The 26159-nt window shown below is 49.4% G+C and overlaps 1 protein-coding gene across 2 annotated transcripts; it reads left to right on the top strand.

Moving 5' to 3' along the window:
• Positions 1-422: 422 nt before the first annotated feature.
• Positions 423-24305, top strand: LOC118947002 (transmembrane anterior posterior transformation protein 1 homolog). Of its 2 annotated transcripts, XM_036971987.1 has the most exons (15): positions 423-637; positions 1295-1425; positions 5082-5200; positions 6588-6750; positions 7806-7941; positions 8848-8945; positions 9877-9946; positions 10337-10417; positions 14687-14796; positions 16171-16230; positions 16348-16416; positions 18268-18344; positions 20736-20899; positions 23334-23601; positions 23634-24305. In XM_036971987.1, coding segments are annotated over exons 1-15 (1728 nt in total). In that variant the 5' UTR covers positions 423-456; the 3' UTR covers positions 23635-24305. The 2 variants fall into 2 exon arrangements, with proteins under 2 accessions (XP_036827882.1, XP_036827881.1); XM_036971986.1 differs by having other exon boundaries at positions 23334-24305.
• The last annotated feature ends 1854 nt before the right edge of the window (positions 24306-26159 follow it).

Here is a 26159-nt window from a genome sequence, read left to right as displayed (position 1 = left end):
AGTTGTCACAATCTCCGTACAATCAGCAGGAACCCCTCAGGATGTAGCGCTCAACAGTAGGTCCCACTTACAATGCAGCTGCTTCATCTTGATGTTATTCTTTATCAAAAGCTGCCACGACACTTTTCAATTTCAAACAAGCCTCGCTCTTCCAACCACCATCCCTGTCTCTGCAAAAGCTCTCCCCAAAATGTCACGTCTCAATGGGGCTTCCCATGTTAAGATAGCCTTTTGTCTACTAGAGGCCTCTATCCTTCTCTATGGTGTCTGACTTCAGGTAGACAGACATACAGTATATGTTTATGTTAACATAGCCTTTTGTCTACTGGAGGCCTCTATCCTTCTCTATGGTGTCTGACTTCAGGTAGACAAACAGTATATGCGTGTTTCTGGCGCTACGTGGTGACGGAGCCACGTAAGTGACGCGCCTGTCTGTCAGCCGAGCCGTAGAACAAGATGGCGGACTCCTTAGCAGCGGCTCAGGGAGAGGAGAACGAACCGGAGAAAGAAGGCAAGGAGAGACGGATGGAGGGAGGTAGTGAGAGCCGGGGCTCGAAGGAGACCTCCGAGGTGACGGAGACGCTGGGGTTTTACGACAAGAAGAAAGTCCAGAAGGACAAGAAACGGAGTCTGTCTGGTGAGTACTGAACCAGAACCTCTGTTTGAGGAGAGGAGAGCTCTCTGGTCTCGTTTCAAGCCCAGGTACTGGTTCAGGTGAGTACCAACGGAGCCCCGTCCACAAACAAACACAGCCGGATAGCTGGTGTGGCCAATTGATCAAATACTAAATTAATTACGGATTTAAGCATCCAAACAATAGTATGTAGTTAGTTACACAGCCAGCCAGGCAGATAACGGTGGTGGGGATGGTAGTAGTAGTAGTAATAGTAGCTGTAGTAGTAATAGTAGCAGTAATAGTAGTAATAGTAGCAGTAGTATTAGTAATAGTAGCAGTAATAGTAGCGGCAGTAGCAGTAATAGTATCAGTGGTAGTAGTAGTAATTGTAGCAGTAGTAGTGGTAGTAGTAGTAGCGGTGGTGGTAGTAGTAGTGGTAGTAGTAGTGGTAGTAACTAGTTAACAAACACAGCCAGCTAGCTAGTAGCTAACGTTAGACAGCTAGCCAGCTAACTAGTTTGTTGTAGCTAGCTCCTAGACAGATTGAGGAGCAGTGTGGACAGATTGGGATGCAGTGTGGACAGATTGAGGTGCAGTGTGGACAGATGTAGATGGACAGATTGAGGAGCAGTGTGGACAGATGTAGATAGACGGATTGATGTGTGTGTGTGTGTGTAGATCTGTCCCTAGCGAGGTTCATGGGGGCGGAGCTGACCCGAGGATACTTCCTGGAACACAATGAGGCTAAATACACAGAGAGACGAGAGAGGGTCTATACCTGCCTCCGGATCCCCAAGGAACTAGAGAAGGTACACACACACCACCTTGGTTGAGGTTGACCGACTCTCTTTAGCTCTTCCTCCCCCCCTCTTCCCGCTCTTCCTCCCCCCTCCTCCCGCTCTTCCTCCCGCTCTTCCTCCCCCCTCCTCCCGCTCTTCCTCCCACTCTTCCTCCCGCTCTTCCTCCCCCCTCCTCCCGCTCTTCCTCCCGCTCTTCCTCCCCCCTCCTCCCTCCCTCCCTCCCCCCTCCTCCCTCCCTCCCTCCCACTGCCTCCCTCCCTCCCTCCCTCCCACTGCCTCCCTCCCTCCCTCCCACTCTTCCTCCCACTCTTCCTCCCCCCTCCCTCCCACTCTTCCTCCCCCCTCCCTCCCTCCCACTCTTCCTCCCCCCTCCCTCCCTCCCACTCTTCCTCCCACTCTTCATCCCCCCCCCACTCTTCCTCCCCCCGCTCTTCCTCCCACCCCTCCCACTCTTTATCCCCCCCCCCACTCTTCCTCCCCCCCCCCACTCTTTATCCCCCCCACTCTTCCTCCCCCCGCTCTTCCCCCCCCCCCCCCGCTCTTCCTCCCCCCCCCCCGCTCTTCCTCCCACTCTTCCTCCCCCCCCTTCCTCCCACTCTTCCTCCCCCCCTTCCTCCCCCCCTTCCTCCCACTCTTCCTCCCCCCCTTCCTCCCACTCCTCCCACTCTTCCTCCTCCCGCTCTTCCTCCCCCTCCTCCCGCTCTTCCTCCCCCTCTTCCTTCCCCTCTTCCCGCCCCTCCCACAGACAACCGTCAAATTACCGTCAAACACTCAGGGTTTATTTGCAAACACACGGTAAAGGGGGGCAGGAAGAGGGGCTGAGCTGGACCCAAGGACAGAAACAAATATCCAAACACACCCCTAAACTAGACTAGCCTACTTCAATACAGCTAACTAACTAACCAAACACACCCCTAAGCTAGACTAGACTACTACTATACAGCTAACTAACTAACCAAACACACCCCTAAACTAGACTAGGCTACTTCAATACAGCTAACTAACTAACCAAACACACCCCTAAACTAGACTAGACTACTACTATACAGCTAACTAACTAACCAAACACACCCCTAAACTAGACTAGACTACTACTATACAGCTAACTAACTAACCAAACACACCCCTAAACTAGACTACTTCAATACAGCTAACTAACTAACCAAACACACCCCTAAGCTAGACTAGCCTACTTCAATACAGCTAACTAACTAACCAAACACACCCCTAAGCTAGACTAGCCTACTTCAATACAACTAACTAACCAAACACACCCCTAAGCTAGACTAGTCTACTTCAATACAACTAACTAACCAAACACACCCCTAAGCTAGACTAGCCTACTTCAATACAGCTAACTAACTAACCAAACACACCCCTAAGCTAGACTAGCCTACTTCAATACAGCTAACTAACTAACCAAAAATACAGTGGGTGGTCCGCCCAGTTCTAACTAGTGTTCTTAGACAACGTAGTCCTACGGGTAGTGTATGCCCAGGGGCAACTTGGCTTGGTTCCCCCTTTTCCCACCAGCAAACACCATAACCAAAACAATACTCACAGGTGGGGACAAAGTGATGTGGAGGTGCTCTAACAAAAGACAGCTCCATAAACAGAGAGAGAGAGAGACAGTAGGAGAGAGAGAGACACAGTAGGAGAGAGAGAGAAACAGTAGGAGAGGGACACAGAGAGATAGAGAGACACAGTAGGAGAGAGAGAGAAACAGTAGGAGAGAGAGAGATACAGTAGGAGAGGGACACAGAGAGATAGAGAGACACAGTAGGAGAGGGACGGAGAGAGAGAGAAACAGTAGGAGAGAGAGAGACACAGTAGGAGAGAGAGAGACACAGTAGGAGAGAGAGAGACACAGTAGGAGAGAGAGAGAAACAGTAGGAGAGAGAGAGACACAGTAGGAGAGAGAGAGACACAGTAGGAGAGAGAGAGAAACAGTAGGAGAGGGACACAGAGAGATAGAGAGACACAGTAGGAGAGGGACACAGAGAGATAGAGAGAAACAGTAGGAGAGGGACACAGAGAGATAGAGAGACACAGTAGGAGAGAGAGAGACACAGTAGGAGAGAGAGACACGGAGAGACACAGAGAGATAGAGAGACACAGTAGGAGAGAGAGAGACACGGTAGGAGAGAGAGAGACACGGTAGGAGAGAGAGAGACACAGTAGGAGAGAGAGAGAAACAGTAGGAGAGAGAGAGACACAGTAGGAGAGAGAGAGACACAGTAGGAGAGGGACACAGAGAGATAGAGACACAGTAGGAGAGGGTGAAACACAGAGAGATCGAGAGAAACAGTAGGAGAGAGAGAGACACAGTAGGAGAGAGAGAGACACAGTAGGAGAGAGAGAGACACAGTAGGAGAGAGAGAGATACAGTAGGAGAGAGAGAGACACAGAGAGATAGAGAGACACAGTAGGAGAGAGAGAGAAACAGTAGGAGAGAGAGAGACACAGTAGGAGAGAGAGAGACACAGTAGGAGAGGGACACAGAGAGATAGAGAGACACAGTAGGAGAGGGTGAAACACAGAGAGATCGAGCTTCAGAGGAAACATGGGACAGGGTTTTTAAACCAAGGGGATGTGATAGGGTAATGGAAATAGGAGGTGTCTCTTCTGATTGATGATTGATTGGTGACTGATTGGGGAGTGATGATTGCCACCTGTGAGGAGAGAAGGAGAGAAAAGAACACACAGGATACACACACACAGGATACCTGTATCTGTAACACTCCCCCTCTTCCTCCTCCTGCTCTTCTCCTCCTGCTCCTCCCGCCCTTCCTCCTCCCGCCATTCCTACTCCCACTCTTCCTGCCCCCTCCTCCCTCTCTTCCTGCCCCCTCCTCCCTCTCTTCCTGCCCCCTCCTCTCACTCTTCCTGCCTCCTCCTCTCACTATTCCTGCCCCCTCCTCCCTCTCTTCCTGCCCCCCCTCCCTCTCTTCCTGCCCCCTCCTCCCTCTCTTCCTGCCCCCTCCTCCCTCTCTTCCTGCCCCCTCCTCCATCTCTTCCTTCCCCCTCCTCTCACTCTTCCTGCCCCCTCCTCCCTCTCTTCCTGCCCCCTCCTCCCTCTCTTCCTGCCCCCTCCTCCCTCTCTTCCTGCCCCCTCCTCTCACTCTTCCTGCCTCCTCCTCCCTCTCTTCCTGCCCCCTCCTCCCTCTCTTCCTGCCCCCTCCTCTCACTCTTCCTGCCCCCTCCTCCCTCTCTTCCTGCCCCTCCTCCCTCTCTTCCTGCCCCCTCCTCCCTCTCTTCCTGCCCCCTCCTCCCACTCTTCCTGCCCCCTCCTCCCTCTCTTCCTGCCCCCTCCTCCCTCTCTTCCTGCCCCCTCCTCCCTCTCTTCCTGCCCCCTCCTCCCTCTCCTCCTGCCCCCTCCTCCCTCTCTTCCTGCCCCCTCCTCCCTCTCTTCCTGCCCCCTCCTCCCTCTCTTCTTGCCCCCTCCTCCCTCTCTTCCTGCCCCCTCCTCCCTCTCTTCCTGCCCCCTCCTCCCTCTCTTCCTGCCCCCATCCTCCCTCTCTTCCTGCCCCCTCCTCTCACTCTCTTATCTCTCTCTCTCCATCTCTCAATTCAAAGGGGTGTTATTGGGAAACGTGTTTACATTTACCAAGGCAAGTGAAATAAACAGTCACCATAGTGAACTAAATCTCTGTCTCTCTGTGTAGTTGATGCTGTTTGGGTTCTTCCTGTGTCTGGATGCCTTCCTGTACGTGTTCACCCTGCTGCCTCTCAGAGTTCTACTGGCCCTCGTCCACCTACTGACCCTACCCTGCTGTGGTCTGAGGTAACACCTACACACACCTCATCAGACTACTGCCCCTACCCTGCTGTGGTCTGAGGTAACACCTACACACACCTCGTCCACCTACTGACCCTTCCCTGCTGTGGTCTGAGGTAACACCTACACACACCTCATCAGACTACTGACTCTACCCTGCTGTGGTCTGAGGTAACACACCTACACACACCTCATCAGACTACTGCCCCTACCCTGCTGTGGTCTGAGGTAACACACCTACACACACCTCATCAGACTACTGCCCCTACCCTGCTGTGGTCTGAGGTAACACACCTACACACACCTAATCAGACTACTGCCCCTACCCTGCTGTGGTCTGAGGTAACACACCTACACACACCTAATCAGACTACTGCCCCTACCCTGCTGTGGTCTGAGGTAACACACCTACACACACCTAATCAGACTACTGCCCCTACCCTGCTGTGGTCTGAGGAAACACACCTCATCAGACTACTGACCCTACCCTGCTGTGGTCTGAGGGAACACACCTACACACACCTAATCAGACTACTGACACTACCCTGCTGTGGTCTGAGGTAACACACCTACATACACCTCATCAGACTACTGACCCTACCCTGCTGTGGTCTGCGATAACACACCTCATCAGACTACTGACCCTACCCTGCTGTGGTCTGAGGTAACAGCAACTGTCTCTGACCTATAGAATAGCATTGTGTTGTATATTACTATGTATATGAAACCCTGTTCAACTCATTCCAGGTGAAGCTGGTTGAGAGAATGCAAAGATTGTGCAAAGCTGTCATCAAGGCAAAGGGTGTCTACTTGATCAGTTTAACACTGTTTTGGTTCCTTCATGATTCCATGTGTGTTATTTCATAGTTGTGATGTCTTCACTATTATTCCACAATGTAGAAAATAGTAAAAATAAAGAAAAACCCTGGAATGAGTAGGTGTTCTAGAACCCTGGAATGACTAGGTGTTCTAGAACCCTGGAATGACTAGGTGTTCTAGAACCCTGGAATGACTAGGTGTTCTAGAACCCTGGAATGACTAGGTGTTCTAGAACCCTGGAATGACTAGGTGTCCAAACTGTTGACTGGTACTGTATATATACTGTACATCTACTGTAAAAATGGACCTGATGCCACTCAACATTAAGGATATATTGGGGGTAAGGTCCTGAGATAGACTAGTGTCCTGGTACATCAAGCTGTCTCACTACAGAAACAGGAGATAGACTAGTGTCCTGTCTAGGGGGTGTCCTGTACATCAATCATCAATTCATCATGCTAACTCTTCTCTCTCTCCTCCCCTCCACAGTGGGTCTCCTCTCCTCCAGCCCAGGTCTGTGATGTGTTGAAGGGTGTCATCATGCTAACTCTTCTCTCTCTCCTCCCCTCCACAGTGGGTCTCCTCTCCTCCAGCCAGCCCAGGTCTGTGATGTGTTGAAGGGTGTCATCATGGTGTTGTGTTACATCATGATGAGCTACGTGGATTACAGCATGATGTATCACCTGATCAGAGGACAGTCTGTCATCAAACTCTATATTATCTACAACATGCTGGAGGTAACACACTGAGACTACAGCATGATGTATCAACTGATCAGAGAACAGTCTGTCATCAAACTAGTACCTGCAGCTTTTAATACCTCACCTGTACCTGCAGCTTTTAATACCTCACCTGATCCTGCAGCTTTTAATACCTCACCTGTACCTGCAGCTTTTAATACCTCACCTGTACCTGCAGCTTTTAATACCTCACCTGTACCTGCAGCTTTTAATACCTCACCTGAACCTGCAGCTTTTAATACCTCACCTGAACCTGCAGCTTTTAATACCTCACCTGAACCTGCAGCTTTTAATACCTCACCTGAACCTGCAGCTTTTAATACCTCACCTGTACCTGCAGCTTTTAATACCTCACCTCTACCTGCAGCTTTTAATACCTCACCTCTACCTGCAGCTTTTAATACCTCACCTGAACCTGCAGCTTTTAATACCTCACCTGAACCTGCAGCTTTTAATACCTCACCTGTACCTGCAGCTTTTAATACCTCACCTCTACCTGCAGCTTTTAATACCTCACCTCTACCTGCAGCTTTTAATACCTCACCTGTACCTGCAGCTTTTAATACCTCACCTGTACCTGCAGCTTTTAATACCTCACCTGAACCTGCAGCTTTTAATACCTCACCTCTACCTGCAGCTTTTAATACCTCACCTGAACCTGCAGCTTTTAATACCTCACCTCACCTGCAGCTTTTAATACCTCACCTCTACCTGCAGCTTTTAATACCTCACCTCTACCTGTAGCTTTTAATACCTCACCTGTACCTGCAGCTTTTAATACCTCACCTGAACCTGCAGCTTTTAATACCTCACCTGTGTGTGTGTGTGTGTGTGTTCGTGTTCGTGTGTGTGTGTGTGTGTTCGTGTGTGTGTGTTCGTGTGTGTGTGTGTGTTCGTGTGTGTGTGTTCGTGTGTGTGTGTGTGTGTGTGTGTGTGTGTGTGTGTGTGTTCGTGTGTGTGTGTGTTCGTGTGTGTGTGTGTTCGTGTGTGTGAGTGTGAGTGTGTGTGTGTGTGTTCGTGTGTGTGTGATTGTGTGTGTGTGTTCCCTGCAGGTTGCAGACAGGTTGTTCTCTTCGTTTGGTCAGGACATTCTGGACGCTCTCTACTGGACCGCAACAGAACCTAAAGAGAAGAAGAGAGCTCATATAGGAGTTGTTCCTCACTTCCTCATGGCTGTTCTATATGTCTGTATCCTTACTGAACCTAAAGAGGAGAAGAGAGCTCATATAGGAGTTGTTCCTCACTTCCTCATGGCTGTTCTATATGTCTGTATCCTTACTGAACCTAAAGAGGAGAAGAGAGCTCATATAGGAGTTGTTCCTCACTTCCTCATGGCTGTTCTATATGTCTGTATCCTTACTGAACCTAAAGAGACGAAGAGAGCTCATATAGGAGTTGTTCCTCACTTCCTCATGGCTGTTCTATATGTCTGTATCCTTACTGAACCTAAAGAGACGAAGAGAGCTCATATAGGAGTTGTTCCTCACTTCCTCATGGCTGTTCTATATGTCTGTATCCTTACTGAACCTAAAGAGGAGAAGAGAGCTCATATAGGAGTTGTTCCTCACTTCCTCATGGCTGTTCTATATGTCTGTATCCTTACCTACTGAACCTAAAGAGGAGAAGAGAGCTCATATAGAAGTTGTTCCTCACTTCCTCATGGCTGTTCTATATGTCTGTATCCTTACTGAACCTAAAGAGACGAAGAGAGCTCATATAGGAGTTGTTCCTCACTTCCTGTCTGTATCCTTACCTACTGAACCTAAAGAGGAGAAGAGAGCTCATATAGGAGATGTGCGTCACTTCCTGTGTCTGTATCCTTACTTAATGAACCTAAAGAGAGACGGTATAGGAGTTGTACCTCACTTCCTGTCTGTATCCTTACCTACTGAACCTATAGAGGAGAAGAGAGCTCATATAGGAGATGTGCCTCACTTCCTGTGTCTGTATTCTTACTTAATGAACCTAAAGAGGGACGGTATAGGAGTTGTAGCTCTCTTCCTCATGGGGTGTGTACTATCAGATTGTTTTCCTGTGTGTGTAGTCAGGTTGTGTTGGTGTGTGTATCAGGCTGTTTTCCTGAGTGTGTGTCAGTTCTTCATGCTATCCTCATCATGGTTCAGGCCACTACTCTGAACGTTGCCTTCAACTCTCACAACAAGTCTCTACTCACCATCATGATGTCTAACAATGTGAGTCCACACACACACACACACACACACACTGAGACACACACGCACACACACACACTGAGACACACACGCACACTGAGACACACACGCACACACACACTGAGACACACACGCAGACACTGAGACACACACAGACACTGAGACACCCACCCAGATCAGTGACTGTTGTGTTTCTCTGTAACACACTGAGACACCCACCCAGATCAGTGACTGTTGTGTTTCTCTGAGACACACTGAGACACCCACCCAGATCAGTGACTGTTGTGTTTCTCTGAGACACACTGAGACACCCACCCAGATCAGTGACTGTTGTGTTTCTCTGTAACACACTGAGACACCCACCCAGATCAGTGACTGTTGTGTTTCTCTGTAACACACTGAGACACCCACCCAGATCAGTGACTGTTGTGTTTCTCTGTAACACACTGAGACACCCACCCAGATCAGTGACTGTTGTGTTTCTCTGTAACACACTGAGACACCCACCCAGATCAGTGACTGTTGTGTTTCTCTGTAACACACTGAGACACCCACCCAGATCAGTGACTGTTGTGTTTCTCTGTAACACACTGAGACACACACACACGCACACACACACTGAGACACACACACACACACACAGACACTGAGACACCCACCCAGAGCAGTGACTGTTGTGTTTCTCTGTAACACACTGAGACACACACACACACACTGAGACACACACACACACACACAGACACTGAGACACCCACCCAGAGCAGTGACTGTTGTGTTTCTCTGAGACACACTGAGACACCCACCCAGATCAGTGACTGTTGTGTTTCTCTGAGACACACTGAGACACACGCACACACACACTGAGACACACACACACGCACACACACACTGAGACACACACACAGACACTGAGACACCCACCCAGATCAGTGACTGTTGTGTTTCTCTGTAGTTCGTGGAGATCAAAGGAAGTGTGTTTAAGAAGTTTGAGAAGAACAACCTCTTTCAGATGTCTAACAGTGGTGAGTACATCTACCCCTGACCTCTAACCCCTGACCTCTAACCCTTGACCTCTAACCCTGGTGGTCTTATTCTGCCATTAAAACATTTTTATTCCATCTGGGTTGTTATTGAGGTAAATATAACAGTAATTCTGCTCTTCTCTCTCTCCCTCCATCACCCTCTCTCTCTCTCCATCACCCTACCCTCTCTCTCTATTACCTCCCCTCCTCCCCCATCTCTCTCTCCCCTCACCCCCTCTCTCTCCCCTCCTCCTTCTCTCTCCCCTCACCCCCTCTCTCTCCCCTCCTCCCTCTCTCTCTATTACCTCCCCTCCTCCCCCATCTCTCTCTTTCTCTCTCTCCCCTCCTCTCTCTCTCCCCCTCTCTCCCCTCCTCCCTCTCTCTCCACAGACATAAAGGAGAGGTTCACTAACTATGTTCTGTTACTCATTGTCTGTCTACGGAACATGGAGCAGTTCTCATGGAACCCTGGTAACCTGCCTGTCTCTCTGTCTCCCTGTCTGTCTGTTTGTCTGTCTGTCTGTCTCTCTGTCTGCCTGTCTGTCTTTCTGTCTGTCTGTTTATCTGGGGCCTAAAAGGTGTAACACTGTGGGGCCTAAAAGGTGTAATACCGTGGGGCCTAAAAGGTGTAATACCGTGGGGCCTAAAAGGTGTAATACCGTGGGGCCTAAAAGGTGTAACACTGTGGGGCCTAAAAGGTGTAACACTGTGGGGCCTAAAAGGTGTAACACTGTGGGGCCTAAAAGGTGTAACACCGTGGGGCCTAAAAGGTGTAACACCGTGGGGCCTAAAAGGTGTAACACCGTGGGGCCTAAAAGGTGTAACACCGTGGGGCCTAAAAGGTGTAACACCGTGGGGCCTAAAAGGTGTAACACCGTGGGGCCTAAAAGGTGTAACACCGTGGGGCCTAAAAGGTGTAACACCGTGGGGCCTAAAAGGTGTAACACTGTGGGGCCTAAAAGGTGTAACACTGTGGGGCCTAAAAGGTGTAACACTGTGGGGCCTAAAAGGTGTAACACTGTGGGGCCTAAAAGGTGTAACACTGTGGGGCCTAAAAGGTGTAACACCGTGGGGCCTAGAAGGTGTAACACTGTGGGGCCTAGAAGGTGTAACACTGTGGGGCCTAGAAGGTGTCACACTGTGGGGCCTAGAAGGTGTAACACCGTGGGGCCTAGAAGGTGTAACACTGTGGGGCCTAGAAGGTGTAACACCGTGGGGCCTAAAAGGTGACTGAAAATGGTGCGTTATGACGCAGGAAGCTCTTCATTATTATCACTGGTATTGACAATGGAAGGCCGCTGCTCTCTGACCCCATGTATAACATCTCCTGCCGTTGTGCCCTTGAGCAAGGCACTTAAACCCCCCCAGAGTTAATACTGCACTGACAGGCTGCTGAATAAAACCCTCCGTATGGAATGAAACTGTGGTGTGTTAGAGTAGGACTGGGTTCTGGTGTGTTAGAGCAGGACTGGGTTCTGGTGTGTTAGAGCAGGTCTGGGTTCTGGTGTGTTGGAGCAGGACTGGGTTCTGGTGTGTTAGAGTAGGACTGGGTTCTGGTGTGTTGGAGCAGGACTGGGTTCTGGTGTGTTAGAGTAGGACTGGGTTCTGGTGTGTTAGAGCAGGACTGGGTTCTGGTGTGTTGGAGCAGGACTGGGTTCTGGTGTGTTGGAGCAGGACTGGGTTCTGGTGTGTTAGAGTAGGACTGGGTTCTGGTGTGTTGGAGCAGGACTGGGTTCTGGTGTGTTAGAGTAGGACTGGGTTCTGGTGTGTTAGAGCAGGACTGGGTTCTGGTGTGTTGGAGTAGGACTGGGTTCTGGTGTGTTAGAGTAGGACTGGGTTCTGGTGTGTTAGAGCAGGACTGGGTTCTGGTGTGTTAGGGCAGGACTGGGTTCTGGTGTGTTGGAGCAGGACTGGGTTCTGGTGTGTTAGAGCAGGACTGGGTTCTGGTGTGTTAAGGCAGGACTGGGTTCTGGTGTGTTGGGGCAGGACCGGGTTCTGGTGTGTTAGAGTAGGACTGGGTTCTGGTGTGTTAGAGTAGGACTGGGTTCTGGTGTGTTAGAGTAGGACTGGGTTCTGGTGTGTTAGAGTAGGACTGGGTTCTGGTGTGTTGGAGTAGGACTGGGTTCTGGTGTGTTAGAGCAGGACTGGGTTCTGGTGTGTTAGAGCAGGACTGGGTTCTGGTGTGTTAGAGCAGGACTGGGTTCTGGTGTGTTAGAGCAGGACTGGGTTCTGGTGTGTTAGAGCATGACTGGGTTCTGGTGTGTTAGAGTAGGACTGGGTTCTGGTGTGTTAGAGCAGGACTGGGTTCTGGTGTGTTAGAGCAGGACTGGGTTCTGGTGTGTTAGAGCATGACTGGGTTCTGGTGTGTTAGAGTAGGACTGGGTTCTGGTGTGTTAGAGTAGGACTGGGTTCTGGTGTGTTCGAGTAGGACTGGGTTCTGGTGTGTTAGAGTAGGACTCGATTCTGGTGTGTTAGAGCAGGACTGGGTTCTGGTGTGTTAGAGCAGGACTCGAGAAAAGACCTGCAAACCAGTATCTCTCCTGGAGGAGGGTGGTCTATTGGTAAGGCTAAAGGTGGCCAGGTGAGAGGGTGATCTATTGGTAAGGCTAAAGGTGGGCCAGGTGGCTAGCTGAGATGGTGGTAAGGCTAAATGTGGCCAGGTGGCTAGCTGAGTGGGTGGTCTATTGGTAAGGCTAAAGGTGGGCCAGGTGGCTAGCTGAGAGGTTGATCTATTGGTAAGGCTAAAGGTGGCTAGCTGAGATGGTGGTAAGGCTAAAGGTGGCCAGCTGAGATGGTGGTAAGGCTTAAGGTGGCCAGGTGGCCAGCTGAGAGGGTGATAAGGCTAAAGGTGGGCCAGGTGGCCAGCTGAGATGGTGGTCTATTGGTAAGGCTAAAGGTGGCCAGGTGGCTAGCTGAGACGGTGGTCTATTGGTAAGGCTAAAGGTGGGCCAGGTGGCTAGCTGAGAGGGTGAAAAGGCTAAAGGTGGGCCAGGTGGCCAGCTGAGATGGTGATAAGGCTAAAGGTGGCCAGGTGGCTAGCTGAGAGGGTGATAAGGCTAAAGGTGGCCAGGTGGCCAACTGAGATGGTGGTAAGGCTAAAGGTGGCCAGGTGGCTAGCTGAGAGGGTGGTCTATTGGTAAGGCTAAAGGTGGCCAGGTGGCCAGCTGAGAAAGACCTGCAAACCAGTATCTCCTGGAGGAGGGTTGACCACCCAGTATCTCTCCTGGTGGAGGGTGGTCTATTGGTAAGGCTAAAGGTGGCCAGGTGGCTAGCTGAGAGGGTGGTCTATTGGTAAGGCTAAAGGTGGCCAGGTGGCTAGCTGAGAGGGTGATAAGGCTAAAGGTGGGCCAGGTGGCCAGCTGAGAGGGTGGTCTATTGGTAAGGCTAAAGGTGGGCCAGGTGGCTAGCTGAGAGGGTGATGTATTGGTAAGGCTAAAGGTGGCTAGCTGAGAGGGTGATAAGGCTAAAGGTGGGCCAGGTGGCCAGCTGAGAGGGTGGTCTATTGGTAAGGCTAAAGGTGGGCCAGGTGGCTAGCTGAGAGGGTGGTCTATTGGTAAGGCTAAAGGTGGGCCAGGTGACTAGCTGAGATGGTGATGTATTGGTAAGGCTAAAGGTGGGCCAGGTGGCTAGCTGAGATGGTGGTAAGGCTAAAGGTGGGCCAGGTGACTAGCTGAGATGGTGATAAGGCTAAAGGTGGGCCAGGTGGCCAGCTGAGAGGGTGATAAGGCTAAAGGTGGGCCAGGTGGCCAGCTGAGAGGGTGGTCTATTGGTAAGGCTAAAGGTGGGCCAGGTGGCTAGCTGAGATGGTGATGTATTGGTAAGGCTAAAGGTGGGCCATGTGGCTAGCTGAGATGGTGATGTATTGGTAAGGCTAAAGGTGGGCCAGGTGGCTAGCTGAGATGGTGATGTATTGGTAAGGCTAAAGGTGGGCCAGGTGGCTAGCTGAGATGGTGGTAAGGCTAAAGGTGGGCCAGGTGGCCAGCTGAGATGGTGATGTATTGGTAAGGCTAAAGGTGGGCCAGGTGGCTAGCTGAGATGGTGGTAAGGCTAAAGGTGGGCCAGGTGGCCAGCTGAGAAGGTGATGTATTGGTAAGACTGAAACATTCAGTGTTCAGGGGAGATTTTCACAGCATAGGAGTTCCTTGTCAGTTCGGCTGTTGTAATATTGTGTTACTCTGTCATAATTACATTGACCAGAGGAACGACAGGTTAGAGCACATCAGACTGTTTTACAACCGGATTACATTGACCAGAGGAACGACAGGTTAGAGCACATCAGACTGTTTTACAACCGGATGATCAGCACTCGTCATAAACTGTGGACTCGTATCAACTGGATGTCTGTATTGAAAATGTATCAATCGCTGATGTTATTGATTTAGTGATGTATTAATAATGTATTGATCATTTCCTGATCGGTTAATATGAATGATTAGTGATATTTTGATAATGTACTGATGATTTCATTATTGATTGGTGATGTTTTGATAATGTACTGATGATTTCATTATTGATTAGTGATGTTTTGATAATGTACTGATGATTTCATTATTGATTAGTGATGTTTTGATAATGTACTGATGATTTCATTATTGATTAGTGATGTTTTGATAATGTACTGATGATTTCATTATTGATTAGTGATGTTCTGATAATGTACTGATGATTTCATTATTGATTGGTGATGTTTTGATAATGTACTGATATTAATGATTAATATGATTTGATTTTTAATGACAGACCACCTGTGGGTGCTGTTTCCTGACGTCGTCATGGTGATAGCGTCTGAGGTTACCGTGGATGTCGTCAAGCACGCCTTCATCACCAAGTTTAACGACATCACTGCAGACGTAAGTGTCCCTCCCTCCGTCCCTCCGTCCTCTCCTGGGGGTGTGGTTTAGGGTTAGTATAACGACATCACTGCAGACGTAAGTGTCCCTCCCTCCCTCCCTCCCTCCCTCCGTCCTCTCCTGGGGGTGTGGTTCAGGGTTAGTATAACGACATCACTGCAGACGTAAGTGTCCCTCCCTCCGCCCGTCCTCTCCTGGGGGTGTGTCTACAGGTGTCACGCCCTGACCTTAGAGAGCCTTTTATTCTCTAATTTGGTTAGGTCGGGGTGTGACTAGGGTGGTAACTCTAGATTTTGTAATTCTATGTTGTCCTGGTATGGTTCCCAATCAGAGGCAGCTGTCTATCGTTGTCTCTGATTGGGGATCGTATTTAGGCAGCCCTTTTCCCCACTGGGTTTTTGTGGGATCTTGTTTTTGTGTTGATGCCTGTGAGCTCTACAGAACGTCACGTTTCGTTGCTCTTTATTGTCTTTGTGAGTTTCCTTTAATAAACATGTGGAACTGCTTTCACGCTGCGCCTTGGTCCGTTGATTCATTAGACGACCGTGACAACTGGGGAAAAATAAACATTCAGCCGGTTTAAAACAGGTCAATCTAACTATGTCATCAAAGGGTGCCGATATATTAGAGCTCATCTGTTTACCACATCTGACTGTCATCAAGGGTGCCGATATATTAGAGCTCATCTGTTCACCACATCTGACTGTCATCAAGGGTGCCGATATATTAGAGCTCATCTGTTTACCACATCTGACTGTCATCAAGGGTGCCGATATATTAGAGCTCATCTGTTTACCACATCTGACTGTCATCAAGGGTGCCGATATATTAGAGCTCATCTGTTTACCACATCTGACTGTCATCAAGGGTGCCGATATATTAGAGCTCATCTGTTTACCACATCTGACTGTCATCAAGGGTGCCGATATATTAGAGCTCATCTGTTCACCACATCTGACTGTCATCAGGGGTGCCGATATATTAGAGCTCATCTGTTCACCACATCTGACTGTCATCAAGGGTGCCGATATATTAGAGCTCATCTGTTTACCACATCTGACTGTCATCAAGGGTGCCGATATATTAGAGCTCATCTGTTCACCACATCTGACTGTCATCAAGGGTGCCGATATATTAGAGCTCATCTGTTCACCACATCTGACTGTCATCAAGGGTGCCGATATATTAGAGCTCATCTGTTCACCACATCTGACTGTCATCAAGGGTGCCGATATATTAGAGCTCATCTGTTCACCACATCTGACTGTCATCAAGGGTGCCGATATATTAGAGCTCATCTGTTTACCACATCTGACTGTCATCAAGGGTGCCGATATATTAGAGCTCATCTGTTCACCACATCTATGTCATCAGGTCTACGGGGAGTACCGCGCCAGCCTGGCGTTCGACCTCGTCAGCAGCAGACAGAAAAACGTGAGATTTAAACATGAATATTGATGATGATTATTGATAATTTAATATATTGTATTGATTTATTGATGAGTTGTTATTGACGGGTCATTATTCATATGGTGTGTGTTTGTTTACCAGGCCTATACAGACTACAGTGACTCAGTCTCCAGGAGAATGGGCTTCATTCCACTGCCTTTAGCTCTGCTGGTAAGAGACTGGCTGGGTCTGCAGGCCTGGGTTCAACTAGTATTACAGCTCTTTAAGGCTGGGTCTGCAGGCCTGGGTTCAACTAGTATTACAGCTCTTTAAGGCTGGGTCTGCAGGCCTGGGTTCAACTAGTATTACAGCTCTTTAAGGCTGGGTCTGCAGGCCTGGGTTCAACTAGTATTACAGCTCTTTAAGGCTGGGTCTGCAGGCCTGGGTTCAACTAGTATTACAGCTCTTTAAGGCTGGGTCTGCAGGCCTGGGTTCAACTAGTATTACAGCTCTTTAAGGCTGGGTCTGCAGGCTTGGGTTCAACTAGTATTACAGCTCTTTAAGGCTGGGTCTGCAGGCCTGGGTTCAACTAGTATTACAGCTCTTTAAGGCTTGGTCTGCAGGCCTGGGTTCACCTAGTATTACAGCTCTTTAAGGCTGGGTCTGCAGGCCTGGGTTCAACTAGTATTACAGCTCTTTAAGGCTGGGTCTGCAGGCCTGGGTTCAACTAGTATTACAGCTCTTCAAGGCTGGGTCTGCAGGCCTGGGTTCAACTAGTATTACAGCTCTTTAAGGCTGGGTCTGGAGGCCTGGGTTCAACTAGTATTACAGCTCTTTAAGGCTGGGTCTGGAGGCCTGGATTCAACTAGTATTACAGCTCTTTAAGGCTGGGTCTGCAGGCCTGGGTTCAACTAGTATTACAGCTCTTCAAGGCTGGGTCTGCAGGCCTGGGTTCAACTAGTATTACAGCTCTTTAAGGCTGGGTCTGGAGGCCTGGGTTCAACTAGTATTACAGCTCTTTAAGGCTGGGTCTGGAGGCCTGGATTCAACTAGTATTACAGCTCTTTAAGGCTGGGTCTGCAGGCCTGGGTTCAACTAGTATTACAGCTCTTTAAGGCTGGGTCTGCAGACCTGGGTTCAACTAGTATTACAGCTCTTTAAGGCTGGGTCTGCAGGCCTGGGTTCAACTAGTATTACAGCTCTTTAAGGCTGGGTCTGCAGGCCTGGGTTCAACTAGTATTACAGCTCTTTAAGGGTGGGTCTGCAGACCTGGGTTCAACTAGTATTACAGCTCTTTAAGGCTGGGTCTGGAGGCCTGGGTTCAACTAGTATTACAGCTCTTTAAGGCTGGGTCTGGAGGCCTGGATTCAACTAGTATTACAGCTCTTTAAGGCTGGGTCTGCAGGCATGGGTTCAACTAGTATTACAGCTCTTTAAGGCGGGGTCTGCAGGCCTGGGTTCAACTAGTATTACAGCTCTTTAAGGGTGGGTCTGCAGACCTGGGTTCAACTAGTATTACAGCTCATTAAGGCTGGGTCTGCAGGGAGGAGACAGTGTTATTATTGATTTGGCTGGTATTGATATTGAACCCAGGTCTGGGGGGAGACAGGGTTTTTATTGATTGGGCTGATATTGATCCCAGGTCTGGGGGAGGAGACAGGGTTATTATTGATTTGGCTGGTATTGATATTGAACCCAGGTCTGGGGGGAGGAGACAGGGTTTTTATTGATTGGGCTGATATTGATCCCAGGTCTGGGGGAGGAGACAGGGTTATTATTGATTTGGCTGGTATTGATATTGAACCCAGGTCTGGGGGGAGGAGACAGGGTTATTATTGATTTGGCTGGTATTGATCCCAGGTCTGGGGGAGGAGACAGGGTTATTATTGATTTGGCTGGTATTGATCCCAGGTCTGGGGGAGGAGACAGGGTTTTTATTGATTGGGCTGATATTGATCCCACGTCTGGGGGAGGAGACAGGGTTATTATTGATTTGGCTGGTATTGATATTGAACCCAGGTCTGGGGGGAGAAGACAGGGTTATTATTGACAGGGATTTTGGTGTGTGTGTGTCTGTTTCAGTTGATCAGGGTGGTGACCAGCTCAGTGAAGATCCAGGGATCTCTCTCCTTCATGTGTGTTCTTCTCTTCTATCTGGGGTAAGATGTCTTCTCTTCTACCTGGGGTAAGACACTTTCTCTTCTACCTGGGGTAAGACACTTTCTCTTCTACCTGGGGTAAGATGTCTTCTCTTCTACCTGGGGTAAGATGTCTTCTCTTCTACCTGGGGTAAGATGTCTTCTCTTCTACCTGGGGTAAGATGTCTTCTCTTCTACCTGGGGTAAGATGTCTTCTCTTCTACCTGGGGTAAGATGTCTTCTCTTCTACCTGGGGTAAGATGTCTTCTCTTCTACCTGGGGTAAGATGTCTTCTCTTCTACCTGGGGTAAGATGTCTTCTCTTCTACCTGGGGGTAAGACGCCTTCTTATCTACCTGGGGGTAAGACACCTTCTCTTCTACCTGTAGTTAAGACACCTTCTCTTCTACCTGGGGGTAAGACACCTTCTCTTCTACCTGGGGTTAAGACACCTTCTCTTCTACCTGGGGGTAAGACACCTTCTCTTCTACCTGGGGGTAAGACACCTTCTCTTCTACCTGGGGTTAAGATGTCTTCTCTTCTACCTGGGGGTAAGACACCTTCTCTTCTACCTGGGGGTAAGACGTATTCTCTTCTACCTGGGGGTAAGACGTATTCTCTTCTACCTGGGGGTAAGACGCCTTCTTATCTACCTGGGGGTAAGACACCTTCTCTTCTACCCGGGTATAAGACGTCTTCTCTTCTACCTGCGGTAAGATGTCTTCACTTCTACCTGGGGTAAGATGTCTTCACTTCTACCTGGGGTAAGACACCTTCTCTTCTACCTGGGGGTAAGACACCTTCTCTTCTACCTGGGGTAAGACGTCTTCTCTTCTACCTGGGGTAAGACGTCTTCTCTTCTACCTGGGGTTAAGACACCTTCTCTTCTACCTGGGGTAAGACGTCTTCTCTTCTACCTGGGGTAAGACACCTTCTCTTCTACCTGGGGTAAGGTGCCTTCTTATCTACCTGGGGTAAGATGTCTTCTCTTCTACTTGGGGTAAGACACTTTCTCTTCTACCTGGGGTAAGATACCTTATCTACCTGGGGGTAAGACACCTTCTCTTGTACCTGGGGTAAGACACTTTCTCTTCTACCTGGGGATAAGACACCTTCTCTTCTACCTGGGATAAGACACCTTCTCTTCTACCTGGGATAAGACACCTTCTCTTCTACCTGGGAGTAAGACACCTTCTATTGTACCTGGGGGTAAGACACCTTCTATTGTACCTGGGGGTAAGACGCCTTCTCTTCTACCTGGGAGTAAGACACCTCCTCTTGTACCTGGGGGTAAGACACCTTCTCTTCTACCTGGGGGTAAGATGTCTTCTCTTGTACCTGGGGGTAAAACGCCATTTTAAAAGCCCCCCTAGTGGCCCCAGGGCCTAAACGACCACTTCTGTCCAATATCGGATGGGCCTCACACACGTGAAGGAAGAGAGGTATTTCTCAACTCTACTGAGGAAATTAAACCTCTCTCTATCTGCAGTATGTCACTAAGATGAGGACGCCATTTCTCAACTCTCTACTGAGGAAATGAAACCTCTCTCTATCTGCAGTATGTCACTAAGACGAGGACAGTATGTCACTAAGATGAGGACGCCGTTTGAGGTGAAAATTTAATTAAAAATGAAATCTTGTGTTTATCGTTGTCGAGCAAAATGGGTCAAGCTCTGGTCTGTTGGGGTCTGTTGTCCAGCTCTGGTCTGATGGGGTCTGTTGTCCAGCTCTGGTCTGATGGGGTCTGTTGTCCAGCTCTGGTCTGATGGGGTCTGTTGTCCAGCTCTGGTCTGATGGGGTCTGTTGTCCAGCTCTGGTATGATGGGGTCTGTTGTCCAGCTCTGGTCTGATGGGGTCTGTTGTCCAGCTCTGGTATGATGGGGTCTGTTGTCCAGCTCTGGTCTGATGGGGTCTGTTGTCCAGCTCTGGTCTGGTGGGGTCTGTTGTCCAGCTCTGGTCTGATGGGGTCTGTTGTCCAGCTCTGGTCTGATGGGGTCTGTTGTCTGTATCAACCAGCTCTGGTCTGATGGGGTCTGTTGTCCAGCTCTGGTCTGATGGGGTCTGTTGTCCAGCTCTGGTATGATGGGGTCTGTTGTCCAGCTCTGGTCTGATGGGGTCTGTTGTCCAGCTCTGGTCTGATGGGGTCTGTTGTCCAGCTCTGGTCTGATGGGGTCTTTTGTCCAGCTCTGGTCTGATGGGGTCTGTTGTCCAGCTCTGGTCTGATGGGGTCTGTTGTCCAGCTCTGGTCTGATGGGGTCTGTTATCCAGTTCTGGTATGATGGGGTCTTTTGCCCACTTACTACCCCAAAGGGTATCTTTAACTCTGTGTGTGTGTGTGTGTGTGTGTGTGTGTGTGTGTGTGTGTGTGTGTGTGTGTGTGTGTGTGTGTGTGTGTGTGTGTGTGTGTGTGTAGGATGATCTCTCTGAAGGTACTGAACAGTATCGTGTTGCTGGGAACGTCCTGTGTGTTCGTCAAAGAAGCCAATATGGAGGAGAAGCTGTTCCAGTCTCCCCCCTCTGCTGCCTCCAGCCGCTCCAACTCTAGAGCACACAGACCCACACACACCACCCCCCCAGGTAACACACACACCACCCCTCCAGGTAACACACACCACCCCCCCAGGTAACACACACCACCCCTCCAGGTAACACACACCACCCCCCCCAGGTAACACACACCACCCCCCCAGGTAACACACACCACCCCCCCAGGTAACACACACACCACCCCTCCAGGTAACACACACCACCCCTCCAGGTAACACACCACCCCTCCAGGTAACACACACCACCCCCCCCAGGTAACACACACCACCCCCCCCAGGTAACACACACCACCCCCCCAGGTAACACACACCACCCCCCCCAGGTAACACACACCACCCCCCCAGTTAACACACACACCACCCCTCCAGGTAACACACACCACCCCTCCAGGTAACACACACCACCCCTCCAGGTAACATACCACCCCTCCAGGTAACACACACACACCACCCCTCCAGGTAACACACACACACCACCCCCCCAGGTAACACACACACCACCCCTCCAGGTAACACACACCACCCCTCCAGGTAACATACCACCCCTCCAGGTAACATACCACCCCTCCAGGTAACATACCACCCCTCCAGGTAACACACACCACCCCCCCCAGGTAACACACACCACCCCCCCAGGTAACACACACACCACCCCTCCAGGTAACACACACCACCCCTCCAGGTAACACACACCACCCCTCCAGGTAACATACCACCCCTCCAGGTTACACACACACACCACCCCTCCAGGTAACACACACACACCACCCCCCCAGGTAACACACACACACCACCCCTCCAGGTAACACACACCACCCCTCCAGGTAACACACACCACCCCTCCAGGTAACACACACCACCCCTCCAGGTAACATACCACCCCTCCAGGTAACATACCACCCCTCCAGGTAACATACCACCCCTCCAGGTAACACACACCACCCCCCCAGGTAACACACACCACCCCTCCAGGTAACACACACCACCCCTCCAGGTAACATACCACCCCTCCAGGTAACATACCACCCCTCCAGGTAACACACACCACCCCTCCAGGTAACACACACACCACCCCTCCAGGTAACACACACCACCCCTCCAGGTAACACACACACACCACCCCCCCAGGTAACACACACACACCACCCCTCCAGGTAACACACACCACCCCTCCAGGTAACACACACCACCCCTCCAGGTAACACACACCACCCCTCCAGGTAACATACCACCCCTCCAGGTAACATACCACCCCTCCAGGTAACACACACCACCCCTCCAGGTAACATACCACCCCTCCAGGTAACATACCACCCCTCCAGGTAACACACACCACCCCTCCAGGTAACACACACACCACCCCTCCAGGTAACACACACACCACCCCTCCAGGTAACACACACACCACCCCTCCAGGTAACACACACACACCACCCCCCCAGGTAACACACACACACCACCCCTCCAGGTAACACACACCACCCCTCCAGGTAACACACACCACCCCTCCAGGTAACACACACCACCCCTCCAGGTAACACACACCACCCCTCCAGGTAACACACACCACCCCTCCAGGTAACATACCACCCCTCCAGGTAACATACCACCCCTCCAGGTAACACACACCACCCCTCCAGGTAACACACACCACCCCTCCAGGTAACACACACACCACCCCTCCAGGTAACACACACACCACCCCTCCAGGTAACACACACACCACCCCTCCAGGTAACACACCACCCCTCCAGGTAACACACACCACCCCTCCAGGTAACACACACACACCACCCCCCCAGGTAACACACACCACCCCTCCAGGTAACACACACCACCCCTCCAGGTAACATACCACCCCTCCAGGTAACATACCACCCCTCCAGGTAACACACACCACCCCTCCAGGTAACACACACACCACCCCTCCAGGTAACACACACCACCCCTCCAGGTAACACACACACACCACCCCCCCAGGTAACACACACACACCACCCCTCCAGGTAACACACACCACCCCTCCAGGTAACACACACCACCCCTCCAGGTAACACACACCACCCCTCCAGGTAACATACCACCCCTCCAGGTAACATACCACCCCTCCAGGTAACATACCACCCCTCCAGGTAACACACACCACCCCTCCAGGTAACACACACCACCCCTCCAGGTAACACACACACCACCCCTCCAGGTAACACACACCACCCCTCCAGGTAACACACACCACCCCTCCAGGTAACACACACCACCCCTCCAGGTAACACACACACACCACCCCCCCAGGTAACACACACCACCCCCTCTTCCCCCCTACTCCTCTCCCATCCTCCTCTTCTCTCCTCCCTGCTGATTGTTCTAGTCTCTCTTCCTGACATAAATATCATTGTTGTTCAGAACTGTTTAAATAAAGAAAAATAGAATCTCCATGGTAACGGTTGCTAACCCCAACCCACAAGGTGAGCCAATCGTAGAAGAGGGGGTCGTGTCTTCAGCGTCAGTCACTTGTCAGCCAACCAACCACCAGCAAGAGAGTCCCGCCTCCACTCTGCCAACCAGCCAATCAGACGATCACTTCCTGACCACGCCCGACGGCGAGGACGGCGACAAGGACATCTCCGCGGCAACGGGAGAGGAAGGAGAGGGGCTTAAACATAGAAACCCCGCCCCCAAGAAAGACCTATTGGAGATCGACCGCTTCACTATCTGTGGAAACCGCATCGACTGACACACACACACACACACACACACACACACACACACACACACACACACAATTGACTGGCTGATACCATGGCAACAAGAGACTGGCCAGGGGTTAAGAGGTCGTGCACTCAGATGGACTCGCAGGACTGAACTCTGGGTATTTTATTTATTAACAACGCGGCTGTTATGTCAGCTGTCGTAGTGAGGTCGTAACACTACGTGAAGCTCCTTAAGGATCCTTACAGCTGGACTATGAAGCGTTAAGAAGACACTCTGATGATGATGATGGTGTTTAACACAAACTGACCGGTTGGTTTTTCCTTTAAAGATGTTTTGTCAATTTGTAAAAAAAATTAAAATAAAGACAAAAATGTCATTTTAACAGTACATTTAACCATTAATCTGCTCCAGGAGAGTGATGACAACGAACCCCACACACACAAACTCTCTCACCATCTGGTTGGTTCCCCCCACAGACTCTCTCACCATCCTGTGTAACTGAACTGTGTTGAATGCCCCTTTAAGACTCACACTACGTGACATCACACTTCCTGGAGGAAGTTCACACCCCTTGACTCTATTCCACATGTTGTTGTTGTTACCGTCTGAATTTATAATGACTATATGTTGGGTCCCTGGGTGACACACAACACCCCATAATGTCATAGTGGAATTATGTTGGTCTACATTTTTAACAAGTTCATTAAAAAAGGAAAAGCTGAAATGTCTTGAGTCAATAAGTATTCGACCCCTTTGTTGTTGTGGCCGTAATAAGTTCAGGAGGAAAACTGTGTTTTAATGACATCTCTGTACCCCACACATACAATTATCTGTAAGGTCCCTCAGTCGAGCAGTGAATTTCAAACACAGATTCAACCACAAAGACCAGGGAGGTTTTCCAATGCCTCGCAAAGAAGGTATACTATACTATATCACCTACTGGTAAAACAGTTTCCAATGCCTCGCAAAGAAGGTATACTATACTATATCACCTATTAGTAAAACAGTTTCCAATGCCTCGCAAAGAAGGTATACTATACTATATCACCTACTGGTAAAACAGTTCCCAATGCCTCGCAAAGAAGGTATACTATACTATATCACCTACTGGTAAAACAGTTTCCAATGCCTCGCAAAGAAGGTATACTATACTATATCACCTACTGGTAAAACAGTTCCCAATGCCTCGCAAAGAAGGTATACTATACTATATCACCTATTAGTAAAACAGTTCCCAATGCCTCGCAAAGAAGGTATACTATACTATATCACCTACTGGTAAAACAGTTTCCAATGCCTCGCAAAGAAGGTATACTATACTATATCACCTACTGGTAAAACAGTTTCCAATGCCTCGCAAAGAAGGTATACTATACTATATCACCTACTGGTAAAACAGTTTCCAATGCCTCGCAAAGAAGGTATACTATACTATATCACCTACTGGTAAAACAGTTTCCAATGCCTCGCAAAGAAGGTATACTATACTATATCACCTACTGGTAAAACAGTTCCCAATGCCTCGCAAAGAAGGTATACTATACTATATCACCTACTGGTAAAACAGTTCCCAATGCCTCGCAAAGAAGGTATACTATACTATATCACCTACTGGTAAAACAGTTTCCAATGCCTCGCAAAGAAGGTATACTATACTATATCACCTACTGGTAAAACAGTTCCCAATGCCTCGCAAAGAAGGTATACTATACTATATCACCTACTGGTAAAACAGTTCCCAATGCCTCGCAAAGAAGGTATACTATACTATATCACCTATTGGTAAAACAGTTCCCAATGCCTCGCAAAGAAGGTATACTATACTATATCACCTACTGGTAAAACAGTTCCCAATGCCTCGCAAAGAAGGTATACTATACTATATCACCTACTGGTAAAACAGTTTCCAATGCCTCGCAAAGAAGGTATACTATACTATATCACCTATTGGTAAAACAGTTCCCAATGCCTCGCAAAGAAGGTATACTATACTATATCACCTACTGGTAAAACAGTTTCCAATGCCTCGCAAAGAAGGTATACTATACTATATCACCTACTGGTAAAACAGTTTCCAATGCCTCGCAAAGAAGGTATACTATACTATATCACCTACTGGTAAAACAGTTTCCAATGCCTCGCAAAGAAGGTATACTATACTATATCACCTATTAGTAAAACAGTTTCCAATGCCTCGCAAAGAAGGTATACTATACTATATCACCTATTAGTAAAACAGTTTCCAATGCCTCGCAAAGAAGGTATACTATACTATATCACCTACTGGTAAAACAGTTCCCAATGCCTCGCAAAGAAGGTATACTATACTATATCACCTACTGGTAAAACAGTTTCCAATGCCTCGCAAAGAAGGTATACTATACTATATCACCTATTGGTAAAACAGTTTCCAATGCCTCGCAAAGAAGGTATACTATACTATATCACCTATTGGTAAAACAGTTCCCAATGCCTCGCAAAGAAGGTATACTATACTATATCACCTACTGGTAAAACAGTTTCCAATGCCTCGCAAAGAAGGTATACTATACTATATCACCTACTGGTAAAACAGTTTC

Source organism: Oncorhynchus mykiss, unplaced genomic scaffold (genome assembly GCF_013265735.2).
Source record: "Oncorhynchus mykiss isolate Arlee unplaced genomic scaffold, USDA_OmykA_1.1 un_scaffold_87, whole genome shotgun sequence".
Taxonomy (NCBI): Eukaryota; Metazoa; Chordata; class Actinopteri; order Salmoniformes; family Salmonidae; genus Oncorhynchus; species Oncorhynchus mykiss.
Note: the sequence above shows the minus strand (reverse complement) of the source record. Positions and strands in the feature narration are given on the sequence as shown.

What these genes read in the sequence shown, in the direction of transcription:
- LOC118947002 (XM_036971987.1), top strand. Translation starts at nt 457, where the DNA reads ATGGCGGACTCCTTAGCAGCGGCTCAGGGAGAGGAGAACGAACCGGAG. An exon ending in TTATCTACAACATGCTGGAG is followed by an intron (nt 6,751 to 7,805) that starts GTAACACACTGA and finishes TGTTCCCTGCAG; the next exon opens with GTTGCAGACAGGTTGTTCTC. An exon ending in TCAGCAGCAGACAGAAAAAC is followed by an intron (nt 16,231 to 16,347) that starts GTGAGATTTAAA and finishes TTTGTTTACCAG; the next exon opens with GCCTATACAGACTACAGTGA.